General features: G+C 46.3%; 1 protein-coding gene and 1 long non-coding RNA gene across 3 annotated transcripts; one reads left to right on the forward strand and one right to left on the reverse strand.

The window, feature by feature from the left end:
* Nucleotides 1–1,704: 1,704 nt before the first annotated feature.
* LOC123149518 (uncharacterized methyltransferase At2g41040, chloroplastic) lies at nt 1,705–4,755 on the forward strand. Of its 2 annotated transcripts, none has more exons than XM_044569186.1 (7): nt 1,705–2,036; nt 2,603–2,703; nt 2,790–3,012; nt 3,213–3,406; nt 3,711–3,822; nt 4,181–4,297; nt 4,392–4,755. In XM_044569186.1, exons 1-7 carry the CDS (start codon nt 1,884–1,886, stop codon nt 4,527–4,529), a joined length of 1,038 nt encoding a protein of 345 aa, XP_044425121.1. In that variant the 5' UTR covers nt 1,705–1,883; the 3' UTR covers nt 4,530–4,755. The 2 variants fall into 2 exon arrangements, with proteins under 2 accessions (XP_044425121.1, XP_044425120.1); XM_044569185.1 differs by having other exon boundaries at nt 1,707–2,036; nt 2,597–2,703.
* Nucleotides 4,756–5,498: 743 nt separating this feature from the next.
* On the reverse strand, nt 5,499–8,344 carry LOC123149520 (uncharacterized). The gene is made up of 5 exons (XR_006474742.1): nt 8,249–8,344; nt 7,532–7,634; nt 6,805–6,901; nt 6,341–6,705; nt 5,499–5,823 (listed from the first exon to the last, which is right to left on the reverse strand). It is a non-coding gene; the product is annotated as an uncharacterized lncRNA (long non-coding RNA).
* Between the last annotated feature and the right edge of the window lie 4,691 nt (nt 8,345–13,035).

Here is a 13,035-nt window from a genome sequence, read left to right on the forward strand (position 1 = left end):
GAGGGAGAAATAAGATTTGACCTTGAATATGACCATTTGTGTGATCTATTTGTATGGATCGTAGCCCGTAGCAACGCACGGGCGTTCTACTAGTTTGTTTGGTAGCGTGGTTGCCGGTTGAAAGGATGGGTGGGATGGATGAGTAGAGGGGGCAGCGCAAACTGAAAATGAATTCCGGCTTTTGCAATTTTTTTTGGCTGCTAGGGAACTTTTGTACTACTCCCATAAACTCTGAAAGTCTGAGGTAAAACGCTGCCCTTACAAAGTAGAAAAAGAAAAAAAAACTCTGAAGCAAGCCACTTTTGACGACAACGATGAGTGCCGTCAGAATTAGTTGACAAAGAAGGATGATATTTTCTTTAAACAGAGGCCAAAGACTTGCGTCATTCAAAGGTGTTTAGAGTACATAAGAGCGGCTCAATATCTAGCTCATCAACAACAACAAAAATCAACCGATTACTCTTGAGGCATGATAGCCCTCAAGTGCCTAGCTCTTGCGATGACCCGAAGCTTGACCTCATCCTTTATGAGCTTTAGAATGTAGAATGATAACTTCTTTATTTCGGAAGACTCTAGCGTTTCTCCATTCCAGATGACCCAGGAGTCAAGCATGGCGAGGAGGGTGGTCATGGCCTCACGGTGAGCTGTGTTGGGCCTCAACATGTTAGTCCCTCAATTCTTGACAGAATGCTCATTTGCACGTTGATCCATCGGCAAGGTCGCTAAACTGGCCCGTTGCTCCACCATCCTCAACCTCAACACACGTAACTGAAGTGAAATTTGTAGAAAATATATGTTCACACAATTAGGCCATCCCCGCATTTGCAACTGGGGCGCCGTCCAATGCCTTTTTGCAGTGCTAGCCAGATGAGTCCAAGATGTTGTACCGACTATAACAGATGCTACTAGTGGCGACGCCGTGAGTTACAACACCACACTGAGGATGCTGAAATCAGCGACCGTGTATGCTACAATCGGTTGCTGCTGGGCAGAGATATTGGTACCGCCGAGCAGAGGTCATCGGCCAAGACGTCGGAACAGGCAGCTCATGGTGCTGGGACCAACGGCGTCGGATGTTCTGACCATGGCATTTGGGCACCACCAAATTTCCTGGAGCCGAGATCGGCATGTGCTACAACCGTGGTCTGCGGTTGTTGTGACCAGCTACGACACCGTCCTGATGGCAACAGACGACACCCTCATCGTCCCGGCAACCACTCGTGGGTACCAAGGATGCTGGGATCGGCCACATCAGATGCTACGATCGCTAGAGAGGGGATGTTGCGGTGGGCCGCACTATGATGGCGATGAAGTTGTTCTTGATCGCTGGAAGCAGCGACAACGGGCGCTGCAAGCGATAACGAGCCAACGACGAGCATCTAGTAGTGATGCGAGTTGCGGGTGGGTACTGCGTCTCGTTGTCTCGGGGCAGCCGGCGTTCCGATGTCGAAGACCAACGCTCACTTGTGATGCGGGCCGACGATCCCCCTTTTCTTTTCTCAACATGGAGCGCACATGCAACAGAGAGGCCCAGTCATGCGTGTGAAGGGGTTGACTTGATCCAACGACTATAATTGCCCGAATCCAAGGGCTCCGGAGGTGACCGATCCAGAATCTAGACGGTCGACCGACGCCGAGTGCCGCTTATCTGAAAAAGAAAATCCGGACCCAACGGGCAAGGCGCGAACGGACGGGGCTGGCGCCACGCCTGAGCCCACCACCACCACACCCCTCTTCCGGTCTCCCCTCCCCTGTTTCTCCTCTGCCCGAGCTTGCCAAAGATCATTTCTTTCCTTCCCTTCGCCGGCCGGCGCGTCTCCAGGCTCCAGGCTGCAGTCAGCGTACCACTGCAGTTGCTCTGCAGCTCCGCGTCGGCGTCGCCCATGGAGCTCGCGGTCAGAGCCGCAGCGGCTTCGTGCTCCTCCTCCCCGTCGCTCCATCCCCCGCGCGTCCCCTGCCGCCTTGGCCGCAGCCCAGGCCTGCCGCTGCCGGCTCGCCGGGTGGCCGTCGCAGCGGCGGCCATCGCCCTCGACCCGGTACGTACCGAGGCCACAAGCTGATTCTCATCTCAGGAGAAGCAAGATAACGCGCTGTGTGTGCTAGAAAAAGGGTGAACGATTGTCGCACACCAAGTGTTCGGTGTTAGGCCCAGGCGGGGCTTTGGCAGGAACCAAGCTTTGTATTTGCTTGAAGAGTAATCACCTGAATCGAGATAGGCGTAGGTTTAGCAGATCTTTTCAGTTTGGGGAGGTGATGTGTTTCATGGCGTGCACTGCTGGTATTTGGCAACGAGAGGGAAAGACTGAACCTCCCATGGATTTCTGTTGATATACCTGCTGATATCTGGATTTCTGTTGCCTTACATGTATAGGATGCCTGGCCTCTGCAATCTAGCTTGTACTTTTTAATACTAGAGAGCTAATCTTGTTAACAGCAGTCATGTATGGTTCAGAAATAAGCAGCCTGTTTAATAGCATAGTTTACAGTCTCGTTAAGGGCAAGCCAAGGTGAATGTTTTGCATACAAGGTGTTTGATGTTATGCCGAGGTAGGACTTTAATCATACCGTGTGAAACTGACGCTTACTATGCGAAAAGTTTCAGGAGATCAAAACTGAGCTGAATGACGCTTCAAAAACAGAGGTGTTCGCATGCCCTGTTTGCTATGAACCGCTGATAAGGACAGGGCCGCCAGGCATGAACCTGTACGTCTAAAGTCCATGAATTATCTTCATCTCTCATGGTTGCTGGATTAGGATTTATGTTGTTTCTGCTTCTACGCGTGTCCCAGGCCAGCGATTTATAGGTCTGGATTCAAGTGTTCAAAATGCAACAAGTCATTCACCAGCAAAGATGTCTTCTTGGATCTCACTATCACCTCAGGAATGAAAGAATACAGTGAACTCAAGCCTGCTAGAACTGAGCTGTTCAGGAGCCCGCTCGTCTCCTTTCTTTACGAGAGGGGGTGGCGTCAGAACTTCAATCGGAGTGGCTTCCCTGGCCGCGATGAAGAGGTACATTTCTTGTCCGTCTCATTCTTTCAATTCCATAGCCTTAAGCTGTTACTGCTCAGTGAGAAACTATTTATAGTAAGATGTATATCTGTCAGAGCCATGTATTTGGTGCTGCAACAAAACGCTGTCTCCAGTTTTCATGACAAGAAAATATTCATATTAATATGCATATAATTCTAGTCTTCTGTTGACTTTATCAGTTCCAAATGGCTCAAGATTATTTCCAATCAGTCGCTGGTGGTATACTCGTTGATGTCAGCTGTGGCAGTGGCTTGTTTTCAAGGAAGTTTGCAAGCTCTGGGGCATATTCAGCTGTGATTGCTTTGGACTTTTCTGAGAATATGCTCCGCCAATGCTATGACTACATCAAACAAGAAGAAACCCCTATGAACACGTGAGCCTTCCTTCGTGTTTATTTCGAGCTTTTCCTGTAAGACTTGAATAGTCTCATGCAAGATGCAACATCCAACTGTAACAAACCGTCAAGTAAAAAACTAGGCCATCACTATTTTTTGTGGGAACTAGTGCTTTATTTTAGTTTAATAGCAAAAAAGACTACACTATGTGTTCAGCATCTAATTGAACAAAATGTGATAATCTACTCTCTTGTTTCAATCTATTACTACTTCCGAACGTTCTTTTTGTTCTAAAGTACAGTACAGTAATTATGAACATTCATCAGCAGTATTCATCTGCAGAAACCTCGCACTTGTAAGGGCTGATATTTCAAGGCTCCCCTTTGCTTCATGTTCAATTGATGCCATTCATGCTGGAGCCGCTATCCACTGTTGGCCATCCCCTTCAAATGCGGTATAGTACCTGTCTCATTTGCACTTCTGATTAATATTGTACATAGTTGATAACCTAATAATTGATATAGTAAAACTGGTGTCTTCGGAATTGCGATTTTATTCATCAGAGTCCACTGAACAATTAGTTAATCCAGAAAGTTTAAACCCGGCATTACATGGGAAATAATGCTCTGCATTTCTGTTAATTATTGACTGCTGAACGTGTCTGTAAGTCAACCACGATAGTTTAGTGCTTAGTTAGTATGCTTTGGACAGCTTTGTGTAGGAACAGGGCGTCATGCGATGACCTGTGTACCTTTCTTTTCATATGAACTTATTCATCACCATGACATCCCCTTCTGCTGTTTGAAAACCAGATAGCTGAAATCAGCCGTGTGCTGAAGCCCGGCGGTGTCTTTGTGGCGACAACCTTCTTATCCACCCCCACGAACAGTGGCCCGCTCTCTATTGATGCACTAAGGCCACTGAGACAGGTAAAAGAAGTCATCGATCGTCTAGCTCTACTACTTATTTTCTGCATGGGACAGGTTACCTAGCCTGTTGTACCTTGTCTGCTATGTGCTGCAGATTGTTGGGCCAGTGAACAGCAGCTACAACTTCTTCACGGAAGGAGAGCTGGAAGACCTGTGCAGATCCTGTGGCCTGATCAACTACAGCAGCAAGGTGCAGAGGTCATTCATCATGTTCTCCGGGCAAAAGCCGTAGCTGGGTATCACATCCAGACTTTCTTTGTATAGCCAGCCACAGTGTATATATAGTATAGCTGTGCTTTTTTTTAACGCATGTATATATATAGCTGTTACGGTTAAATCAGGTGGTGGAAATGTAACTCAAACACACGTTAGGCAATTGAACCAAAATGCATGGTCTCCGACTCTGATGAACAATAGTAGCATTTGTTCAAGTTCAGGCATTGAGCAAAAGTTTTACACCTGAACAATTGTGTTGTTTATGCAAAATAAATAAAATTTAAAGTAACTGCTGAACTATAAGCCTTTTATCGATAACGACCTGAACGTCTATTAAAATCTTCAAGGGTACAGATTCAATTCCTTTCTAGAGAAGATCAAGAGGGACGTATCCTGGTTCCAATTTTTTAGTTTTTTTTACAGAATGAATGAAATCGAAGAATATCAGCGCAAGCAATCAGACCGGCTGAGTGAGTGACAGGATATTGTCATCAACCAAAATTATTCCCAGGATCAACAACAAACCGCACCATACAGCAGCAAGAAAGAAACTACCCTAGCTACTACTCAGCCTGCTGGCTGGCCTTAAGGTACAAGCAGCCATTCCGGCACCTCACGATCGCTCAAGGCACTAGCAGAGTGGTGAAGAAACCTGTTGCTTGGAGGCAGCGGCACCAAGCTTCTTCAGGTCGAGGCGTGTCACAGGTGCTCGATTCGAGCTATCAACTGCATTATTCCTCGAGCGGAGTGAGTGAGACTGCTTGACGCAGTGTGTGTAAAATTACAGCACACTGTGCCATGGTGTTAAATGAAAGGTCAAGCTAATTACATCAATGTAGCAGAACTGGCAAGCCAACAGGTCGGAGGAGTGAGTGTTACTGTTATTCCCATTCACAGGGTGGTTAGGCAGGAGACAGAAGCTGTTCCATCCAGATGGTTCAATCTACTCTCTACTCTCGACACACTTAATATGACAGCCTATGCTTCACAGTTCTAGAAAAATAACATAACTCTTGTTTTTTTTGCGGGGTCACTGCTACACCGAAAGTACTGTACGATGTTCCGTGTAGCATTCACGAGTGCAACTTCATTTTTTAGGGTAATCAGCTGCTAGCCTCTTGATCTTTTCGACGCAATCCTTATCTAGACGAGGCGAGATCCTTCTTTTCACATTTCCCTGGAATTCAAGAACTGTAAGAGATGAAAAATCGGTGGTGCTCCATGATGAGTTTGATAAAGTTATGATATAAAATCTCATTTTTAGATGTGGGCCTGACCGTGCAGGCTTTCACTAGGTTTCTCCACTTATCCTGAAAGATTAAACACATAAAAATTAACATCTTTTACAATAAAATATATGTAGATAAATAAAAGATGAATAGAGAAAAAGTGTGAAATACAACAAAACAATGAGCAGAAAGAGCATGCAATGCTTGTTCTTTAGTGCAATTAATCACCAATTGACTATGCCTTAAGGTGGACCGCTGTTCGAACTGATATTGAAAACCTTTCGTTCTTCAACTTAGTCCATGGTCCAACCCCATGTACAAATACACCATCCACTAGCTCTTTCACCTCTTCAGATGTCCAATGGTCATTGTTTCTTCTGCACCCATGTTTTTGGCCTTCACTTGCAGAGCGCAAGTCCCGGGAGCATGGTTCTATGTTTATCGACCATGTTCCTCTCTCACGTGCACTTCTCACACGACTTCCATGCCTCCAACCACTTTTTGGTATGTAATCCGAATCACATAGCATATGTGTTTAACTACTTGAGGCAATGACAAAATGGTACATTGCAACAAATGGAGCCTTCATAATTCATACCTAGTAGATCGCCGGTCCCCTCCTCCGGCGGTGTCACGGTGGCCGCAAGCCTCCTGCTTCTCCGGTGACAAGGCGGCGGGTACATGCCCCCTCCCTCTCTCATCTCCGCCTCTTTTCCTCCTCCGCCGTTGAGAGTCGTGGTGGCAGGGGCCTCCTCTTTCTCAAGCAACGCCTCCGGTGGAGCGGGCATAGGTGTTTGCATTTTCATGCCATGACCACTAGTTGGTTCAATCTGCAATGATGAAACAAATTTTCAATGCCATTTGCCACGTTCAATTGTTTTGCAAGTTTGTACTTTTGGATGTGCGGAAATCTTGCCTCGTGAGTTAAATTTGCCTCCTTTATATAAGTAGGAATGAATGCACCTGCAAGGAATCATACATTATTTGATTTCAAGATCGAACCATGGATAAATTGCTTGTTTGTCTAACGAAGTTTGGAATAGACCGCAATAAGCATCGTACCTTTCAGCCATCTATCCAAATCATGGGGTCCTTCTAAGAGTGCTTGAAAGTCAATGGTGCCATAATCCACATATGTTGAGTGAACTTTAATCTCCGGCTGTCATCAAGAACAATGAAATATATGTTGTTATTGTGTCGGGATTTCGACGAGCCTGTTGCGAACTCTATATCCAAGTCAGATTTGATAAGATCTAAAGAGTGGGGATCATATATGAACTATGATTGTCGACATACATTACATCCAGTTAAAATGAATCTTGAATAAACCATGGAGGGCCAGTTCTTTTCGGCGATTCTCCCAGAATCGCCCCCCTCCCCAGCTTTTCTCAGAATTGCCACTCCATATTTTTTTTTAGAATTCTATCTAGTTAAGGTCTAGTTAGTTAGGATTGTAAAAAATATATGAAGTGGTGATTCTGGGAGAAGCTGGGGAGGGGAGCGATTCTAGTAGAATCGCCCAAAAGAACTGGCCCGGAGTATGCTTCAATATTTTTTATTGACCATTTTGGTTGTGCTTATACTTTTCTCCAAAAGAACTGGCCCGGAGTATGCTTCAATATTTTTTATTGACCATTTTGGTTGTGCTTATACTTTTCCATCAGATAACTTACGATTTTTTTAGTTTAGACATATAGGCTGGCTCCACTTTTATATTGAAATAAAACCAAACATCCAACTAGTCATCGTCTCTAAAATAGATATGTGATCTGATCAACAAAGTGAATACCTGTTGACTTGGAAGAGGATCGGCCAAGATGGGCGCCCAAATGTCAACTTGTTCCATTGTGTCAGTGAGCAGCTACCACACTTCACTTGTCCAATATAGGAAACTGAAATGATGGCTGGAGTTAATGTGTTTATTTAATAGTACTACATACCGTAAATGGATTGATTAAAAAAAACTTGTTCCATCAAATAATATATATTGTACATGCATGCATGATAAATCCAGATATATATACTTCATGTGTGTATTTAAATTTTTTATACTTATTTTTTTTTGGTACCGCTGACCAAAAGTAATAATAGATGCATGTGCATGCACTGCACAGTCAATCATCTCACCTAGCAGGATGGTACACTGCAATGCAAACTATTCTCTTTTTTTTGACAGCATGCAAACTATTCTACTGTTCTCATTCGGGTGTATTCTATTGCCATGGAGCATTAGATATTAGTCGCAGATACTTTCATGTATATTTTGATTTTGGATTGAAAAAAGATTGACCCCCTCTTAGTTGCTCATCACGCTCCGCCACTGCATGCATGTATGCGTGCAACAAATTAACTGCCAAGCTAATTAAGCTTACATAAAATCCTATCCAGTTAGCTAGCAATCAGATCAACCAGTACAAAATGTAAATGAAGAAGTTCCTGTCTGATCTGCAGCTAGTACGTATACAGTACTAATTAACTCTGGACAGAGGCCGGATGAATAACGTACCTGTGTGCAACCGCGCGCGCAGGGCCTCCGGTGCGCCGTGCCGGCGGCTGACAGATGTCGGACCTCGTTCCTCGACTCTGCTCTCCTGGAGCTAGCTACGGTTACGGTGTGAGAGAGTGGCCGGCCGGGCGGTGGCGGCGTTTATATGCATTGCCAAGCTAGCAACTTCCGGGAAGCTGCCCGGCCCCCGATTAAGCTCACACTAAGCTCGATCGAGCTATAGATGACATGATGCGATGTGAGTTTGGACTCGCAACTTCCACGAAGCTTCCTCCTCCCCGAATATGAACCGGCATGGCACAATCCCCTGTTCAATTCTAGCACTACTCTAGCTAGCTACGCGCCATTGATGCGGGTACAGGTCACGGGCTCACATCCATGGCAGGCGTGAAGTGATGATGGACCGTCCCTTTTCACTAGTTTGTGCAAACGACTAGTGCTGTGCCTTTAGCTTAAAATGGTGACTGGCAAGCTTCACGATAATGCATTATAGCCCACCGATCGATCGCTTTCGCCCGAACAAGGGCACATACTCGTAGCTGGGCCTTTAGCTTAAATGTATGTCACTGGTAGAAAAAGGGCCTATAGTCCCGGTTCGTAAGGGCCTTTAGTCCCGGTTCCGGAACCGGGACTAAAGTGTCGGTACTAATACCCCCCCTTTAGTCCCGGTTCAATCCAGAACCGGGACTAAAGGCCCTCCACGTGGGCAGTGCGCAGAGCCCAGTCAGGAAACCCTTTGGTTCCGGTTGGTGGCACCAACCGGGACCAATAGGCATCCACGCGTCAGCACTTCTGTGGCTGGGGTTTTTGTTTTTTTTGAAGGGGGGGGGGGGTTGGGGGTTTTGGGGGTTAATTTAGGTGTTTCATATATTGTGTTAGCTAGTTATAATTAATAGAGAGAAGTGTCCTCTGTTATGTCCGTACTTGGTCGACGCTACGTACTATACATACGTATATAGAGAGGACTAGACACGCTAGCTAGCTACTAAGCAAACGAAGGAAACAGAAGATCATCATGAACATATATGCATATATACAGAGAGAAGTGATATCGACCACCTCTCCTTCTCCGAGAGATTGGTCGAACAACAAGTTCTCGTATATCTATCTGACACTACCGGCTACATATATACAATAATTATCTCTTACAAATATAATCATACGGACTCAGGGTCCACATAGAATTCTCCGTCTTCAGGGATCACGTGGTCAAGAAAGAATGCCGCCAATTCCTCTTGAATTGCTCGCATGCGAGCTGGTGCTAGAAGTTCATCCCGCTTCCGAAACATCTAATTTGAAGAAGGGGGTCAATACATATATATATATATATATATATATATATATATATATAAATGAATGAAACTCAACACAAATGATGGTAATAAAATAAAATTGTGAATGTTGTTATTTACGTACTTCATATTGTTCGTTAGAGTACCCGCCCCGCTCACAGGTCGTGTGGCGGATGGACTCGCAGATGTAGTATCCACAGAAATCATTCCTTGTTCCTGCCACAACCACTTTACAAGAAATAGAGGTCAATCAAACTGATAAGCAAGAATGCTAAATGGTATTGATGAAACTAGCGCTTGAATCACTAGGAGATGCGCGGAACATGCTACTATAGTACTTACTTTCGGGTGTCTAAATTCCAGCTCCTTCGGCAGTCCCGGAACTGTTTTGGTGAATTTTCTCCAAACCCTGCCGGACAAAGAAAACAATTACTTGATATCAGGAAATGAACAAAGTTGCTGATATGGTGGATAATGATCGATTTAACTTACTTCTTGAGGATTTCAGTCATGTCCGCATACTCCTTGGGATCTTTTCGTTTAGAGTCCAAGACGGTTACTACTCCCTGCTCAAGCTTAATCTCTAGGAGAATAAAGTGGAAACTGCACACACATGCATAACTCATGAATTACATTACTATAACCTTGACTAATATATAAGGGAAACCGAATACGCACAAGACAGTAACACTCACCTGAAGTTGTAAGGAAAGAGTATTATATCTTTGTTTTGATTTATTACGAACGATCGTAGCAAGCTGGCCTCGGTAGCTGCGGCATGAAGTTTAACCTGAGTTGCATCTATGAGATATGTGTTAATGAACCCAATATCACCGACTTGTCTTTTCTTCAATTCGGCGATCTTCAATCTGCATAATATAGTGAGGATGATTATAAATACATGCAATGAAAGAGCTAAGCTATATAGAGAAACTTAATGACAGAAGTAGTACTACTTACAGACAGTAGCAGGCGACCGTTGTTTTATCGAGGGCCAATTGATTGAAAAACTGATAGAACTCCTCAAATGGAACAGGCAACAGATCAATTCCAACGAGGTCATGCTCCTTTTTAACTTTCACATACAAAGTACTCCTCCCCCCAGAGTCTCTGCAGATTTTCAAGTACCAATCATGCAATCTTCGCATCATCGTTGATAGAGATCTTTCATCTTTGACGAGAGGCTTCCCGTACTCGTATCTTTGTATCTGCACCTCCATGGGTTCATAATGTACTTCGTCGGGCAGGTAATCTGCAAGATTGCTATAACCGGGCACCATCCTCGGATCATTATCGACGTTGTGGCTAGGCACCTTGAGCGGGGGGCACGATTGCTTCGCTTGTTCGCCGAGCTGGGCAATTTGTTTCCCAGCTCGTCGTTCTTTCAGCCTTTGATCACTGACAGTACTTCCCGACCGCTCCGCTTCGGCAAATTCCTTTCCAATAATGCGGTCATAGTTTCCTTTCGGCGGATCAGACTTCGGTGGTTTTGTCAGGGCAGCCAGAGTGCGCTTCACTTTCACCCGATCTACCTTCTCCCCCGGAGGTGGATGTTTCTTTGCTTTCACCCCTTCAAAGAATTTCTTCACTTCTTCTCGCGCGATCTCGGCGTTCTCCTCCTGGGTCCTCTCGTATGGTAACTTCTCTGGAGTCTTCAGAGAAGGACCGAATCTGTATGTCCTCCCGCCTCTGGTTGTACTGCTAGACGCCGACCGAGCAGACGTAGCGGTTGTCTTCTTTACTTGCTTAAGAGGCGGAGGAGAAGGACTACGACGCGCCGGAGCAGCTGGAGCGGCGGCAGGTCTCTTCCGCCCTTGCTGACGAGGCGGAGAAGGAGGAGGCTGGCTGCTCGGGCGCGTCGGCGCAGGCGGAGAAGGAGGCGGAGTGCCGCCACGCGCCGGAGAAGGAGCCGGCCGAGGGCCCTGATCGTCACTCGCCGGAGGAGGAGGCGGTGGAGGCGGAGTGCCCTGACTCGCCGGAGGAGGAGGAGGAGGCGGTGGCGTCCAGTTCGGAAGGTTGATGAGCTCCTTCCGCCATAGGCATGGAGTCTTCAGAGCAGACCCCAGCCGAGTCTCCCCTTCACCGGTAGGGTGGTCAAGCTGGAGGTCCTCAAATCCCTCCGTTATCTCATCCACCATCACCCTAGCATATCCTTCTGGAATCGGCCGGCAGTGAAAAGTTGCGCCGGGTTCAGTAGGAAAAACAGAGCCAACAGCCGCCTTGACCTTCAAATTCATCCATTGCGTCATAAGGTGGCAATTTTGAGACTCCGTTATAGCATCCACGGGATAGCTGGCAGGAGCCGTCAAGGCATGCTCCGGCTGAAGCAGCTCGGTGGAAGCCACGCTGCTTCTGCGCTGAGATGGCGGGGTAGCTTCGGGGGAGGCTTCGGCAGTACGTTTGCTGCGATTTGCTTCTCGTTCCTCTATCGCGTCTACCCTTGCTTGCAGCGCCTACATTTGGGTCTGCTGCACTTTTTTCCTCCTCTCATGGGATTTGTAACCGCCTGCGTCCGGAAACCCAACCTTCCACGGAATGGAGCCTGGCGTGCCTCGTGTCCGTCCAGGGTGCTCAGGATTCCCGAGGGCCATTGTGAGCTCGTCGTTCTCTCTGTCTGGAAAGAACGTCCCTTCATGCGCTGCTTCGATATACTGCTTAAGCTTACTGACTGGTATGTCCATTTGATCGTTCGTCCAAATGCACTTCCCTGTTACAGGGTCCAGTGTTCCGCCAGCCCCGAAGAACCAAGTCCGGCAACGGTCTGGCCAGTTAATTGTCTCTGGTTCGATCCCTTTATGAACCAGATCATTCTCAGTCTTGGACCACTTAGGCCGGGCTACGAGGTAGCCACCTGACCCCGTGCGATGGTGAAGCTTCTTCTTCGCAGCATTTTGCTTGTTTGTCGCCGACATCTTCTTACTCTTTTCCGATGTCTTATGGGCCACAAATGCGGGCCAGTGATCTCTGATATTCTCATATCTGCCCTTGAATTCTGGTGTCTCATTATTTTCGACAAACTTATTCAGCTCTTTCTTCCACCTCCTGAATAGTTCTGCCATCCTCTTCAGAGCAAAAGACTTGATTAATTTCTCTTTAACTGGGTTCTCTGGATTATCCTCAGGCGGTAGGGTGAAATTTGACTTCAGCTCAGTCCAAAGATCATTTTTCTGCATATCATTGACATAAGAGACCTCAGGGTCTTCTGTAGCCGGCTTAAACCATTGCTGGATGCTTATCGGGATCTTGTCCCTAACCAGAACCCCGCACTGAGCAACAAATGCGCTCTTTGTCCGGAGGGGTTCAATAGGTTGGCCGTCGGGCGCGATTGCTATGATCTCAAACTTTTCATCCGAGCTCAACTTTTTCTTCGGGCCTCGTCTCTTTACCGAAGTTGTGCTCGATCCGGAGGGCTAGAAAAAAGAACAAAGACTTAATTAATATGTGTACATACCAAAACAATGAATGCATCAATCAGCTAGTCAGCATAGGCTTAAC

This window comes from Triticum aestivum, chromosome 7A (genome assembly GCF_018294505.1).
Source record: "Triticum aestivum cultivar Chinese Spring chromosome 7A, IWGSC CS RefSeq v2.1, whole genome shotgun sequence".
Classification (NCBI taxonomy): domain Eukaryota; kingdom Viridiplantae; phylum Streptophyta; class Magnoliopsida; order Poales; family Poaceae; genus Triticum; species Triticum aestivum.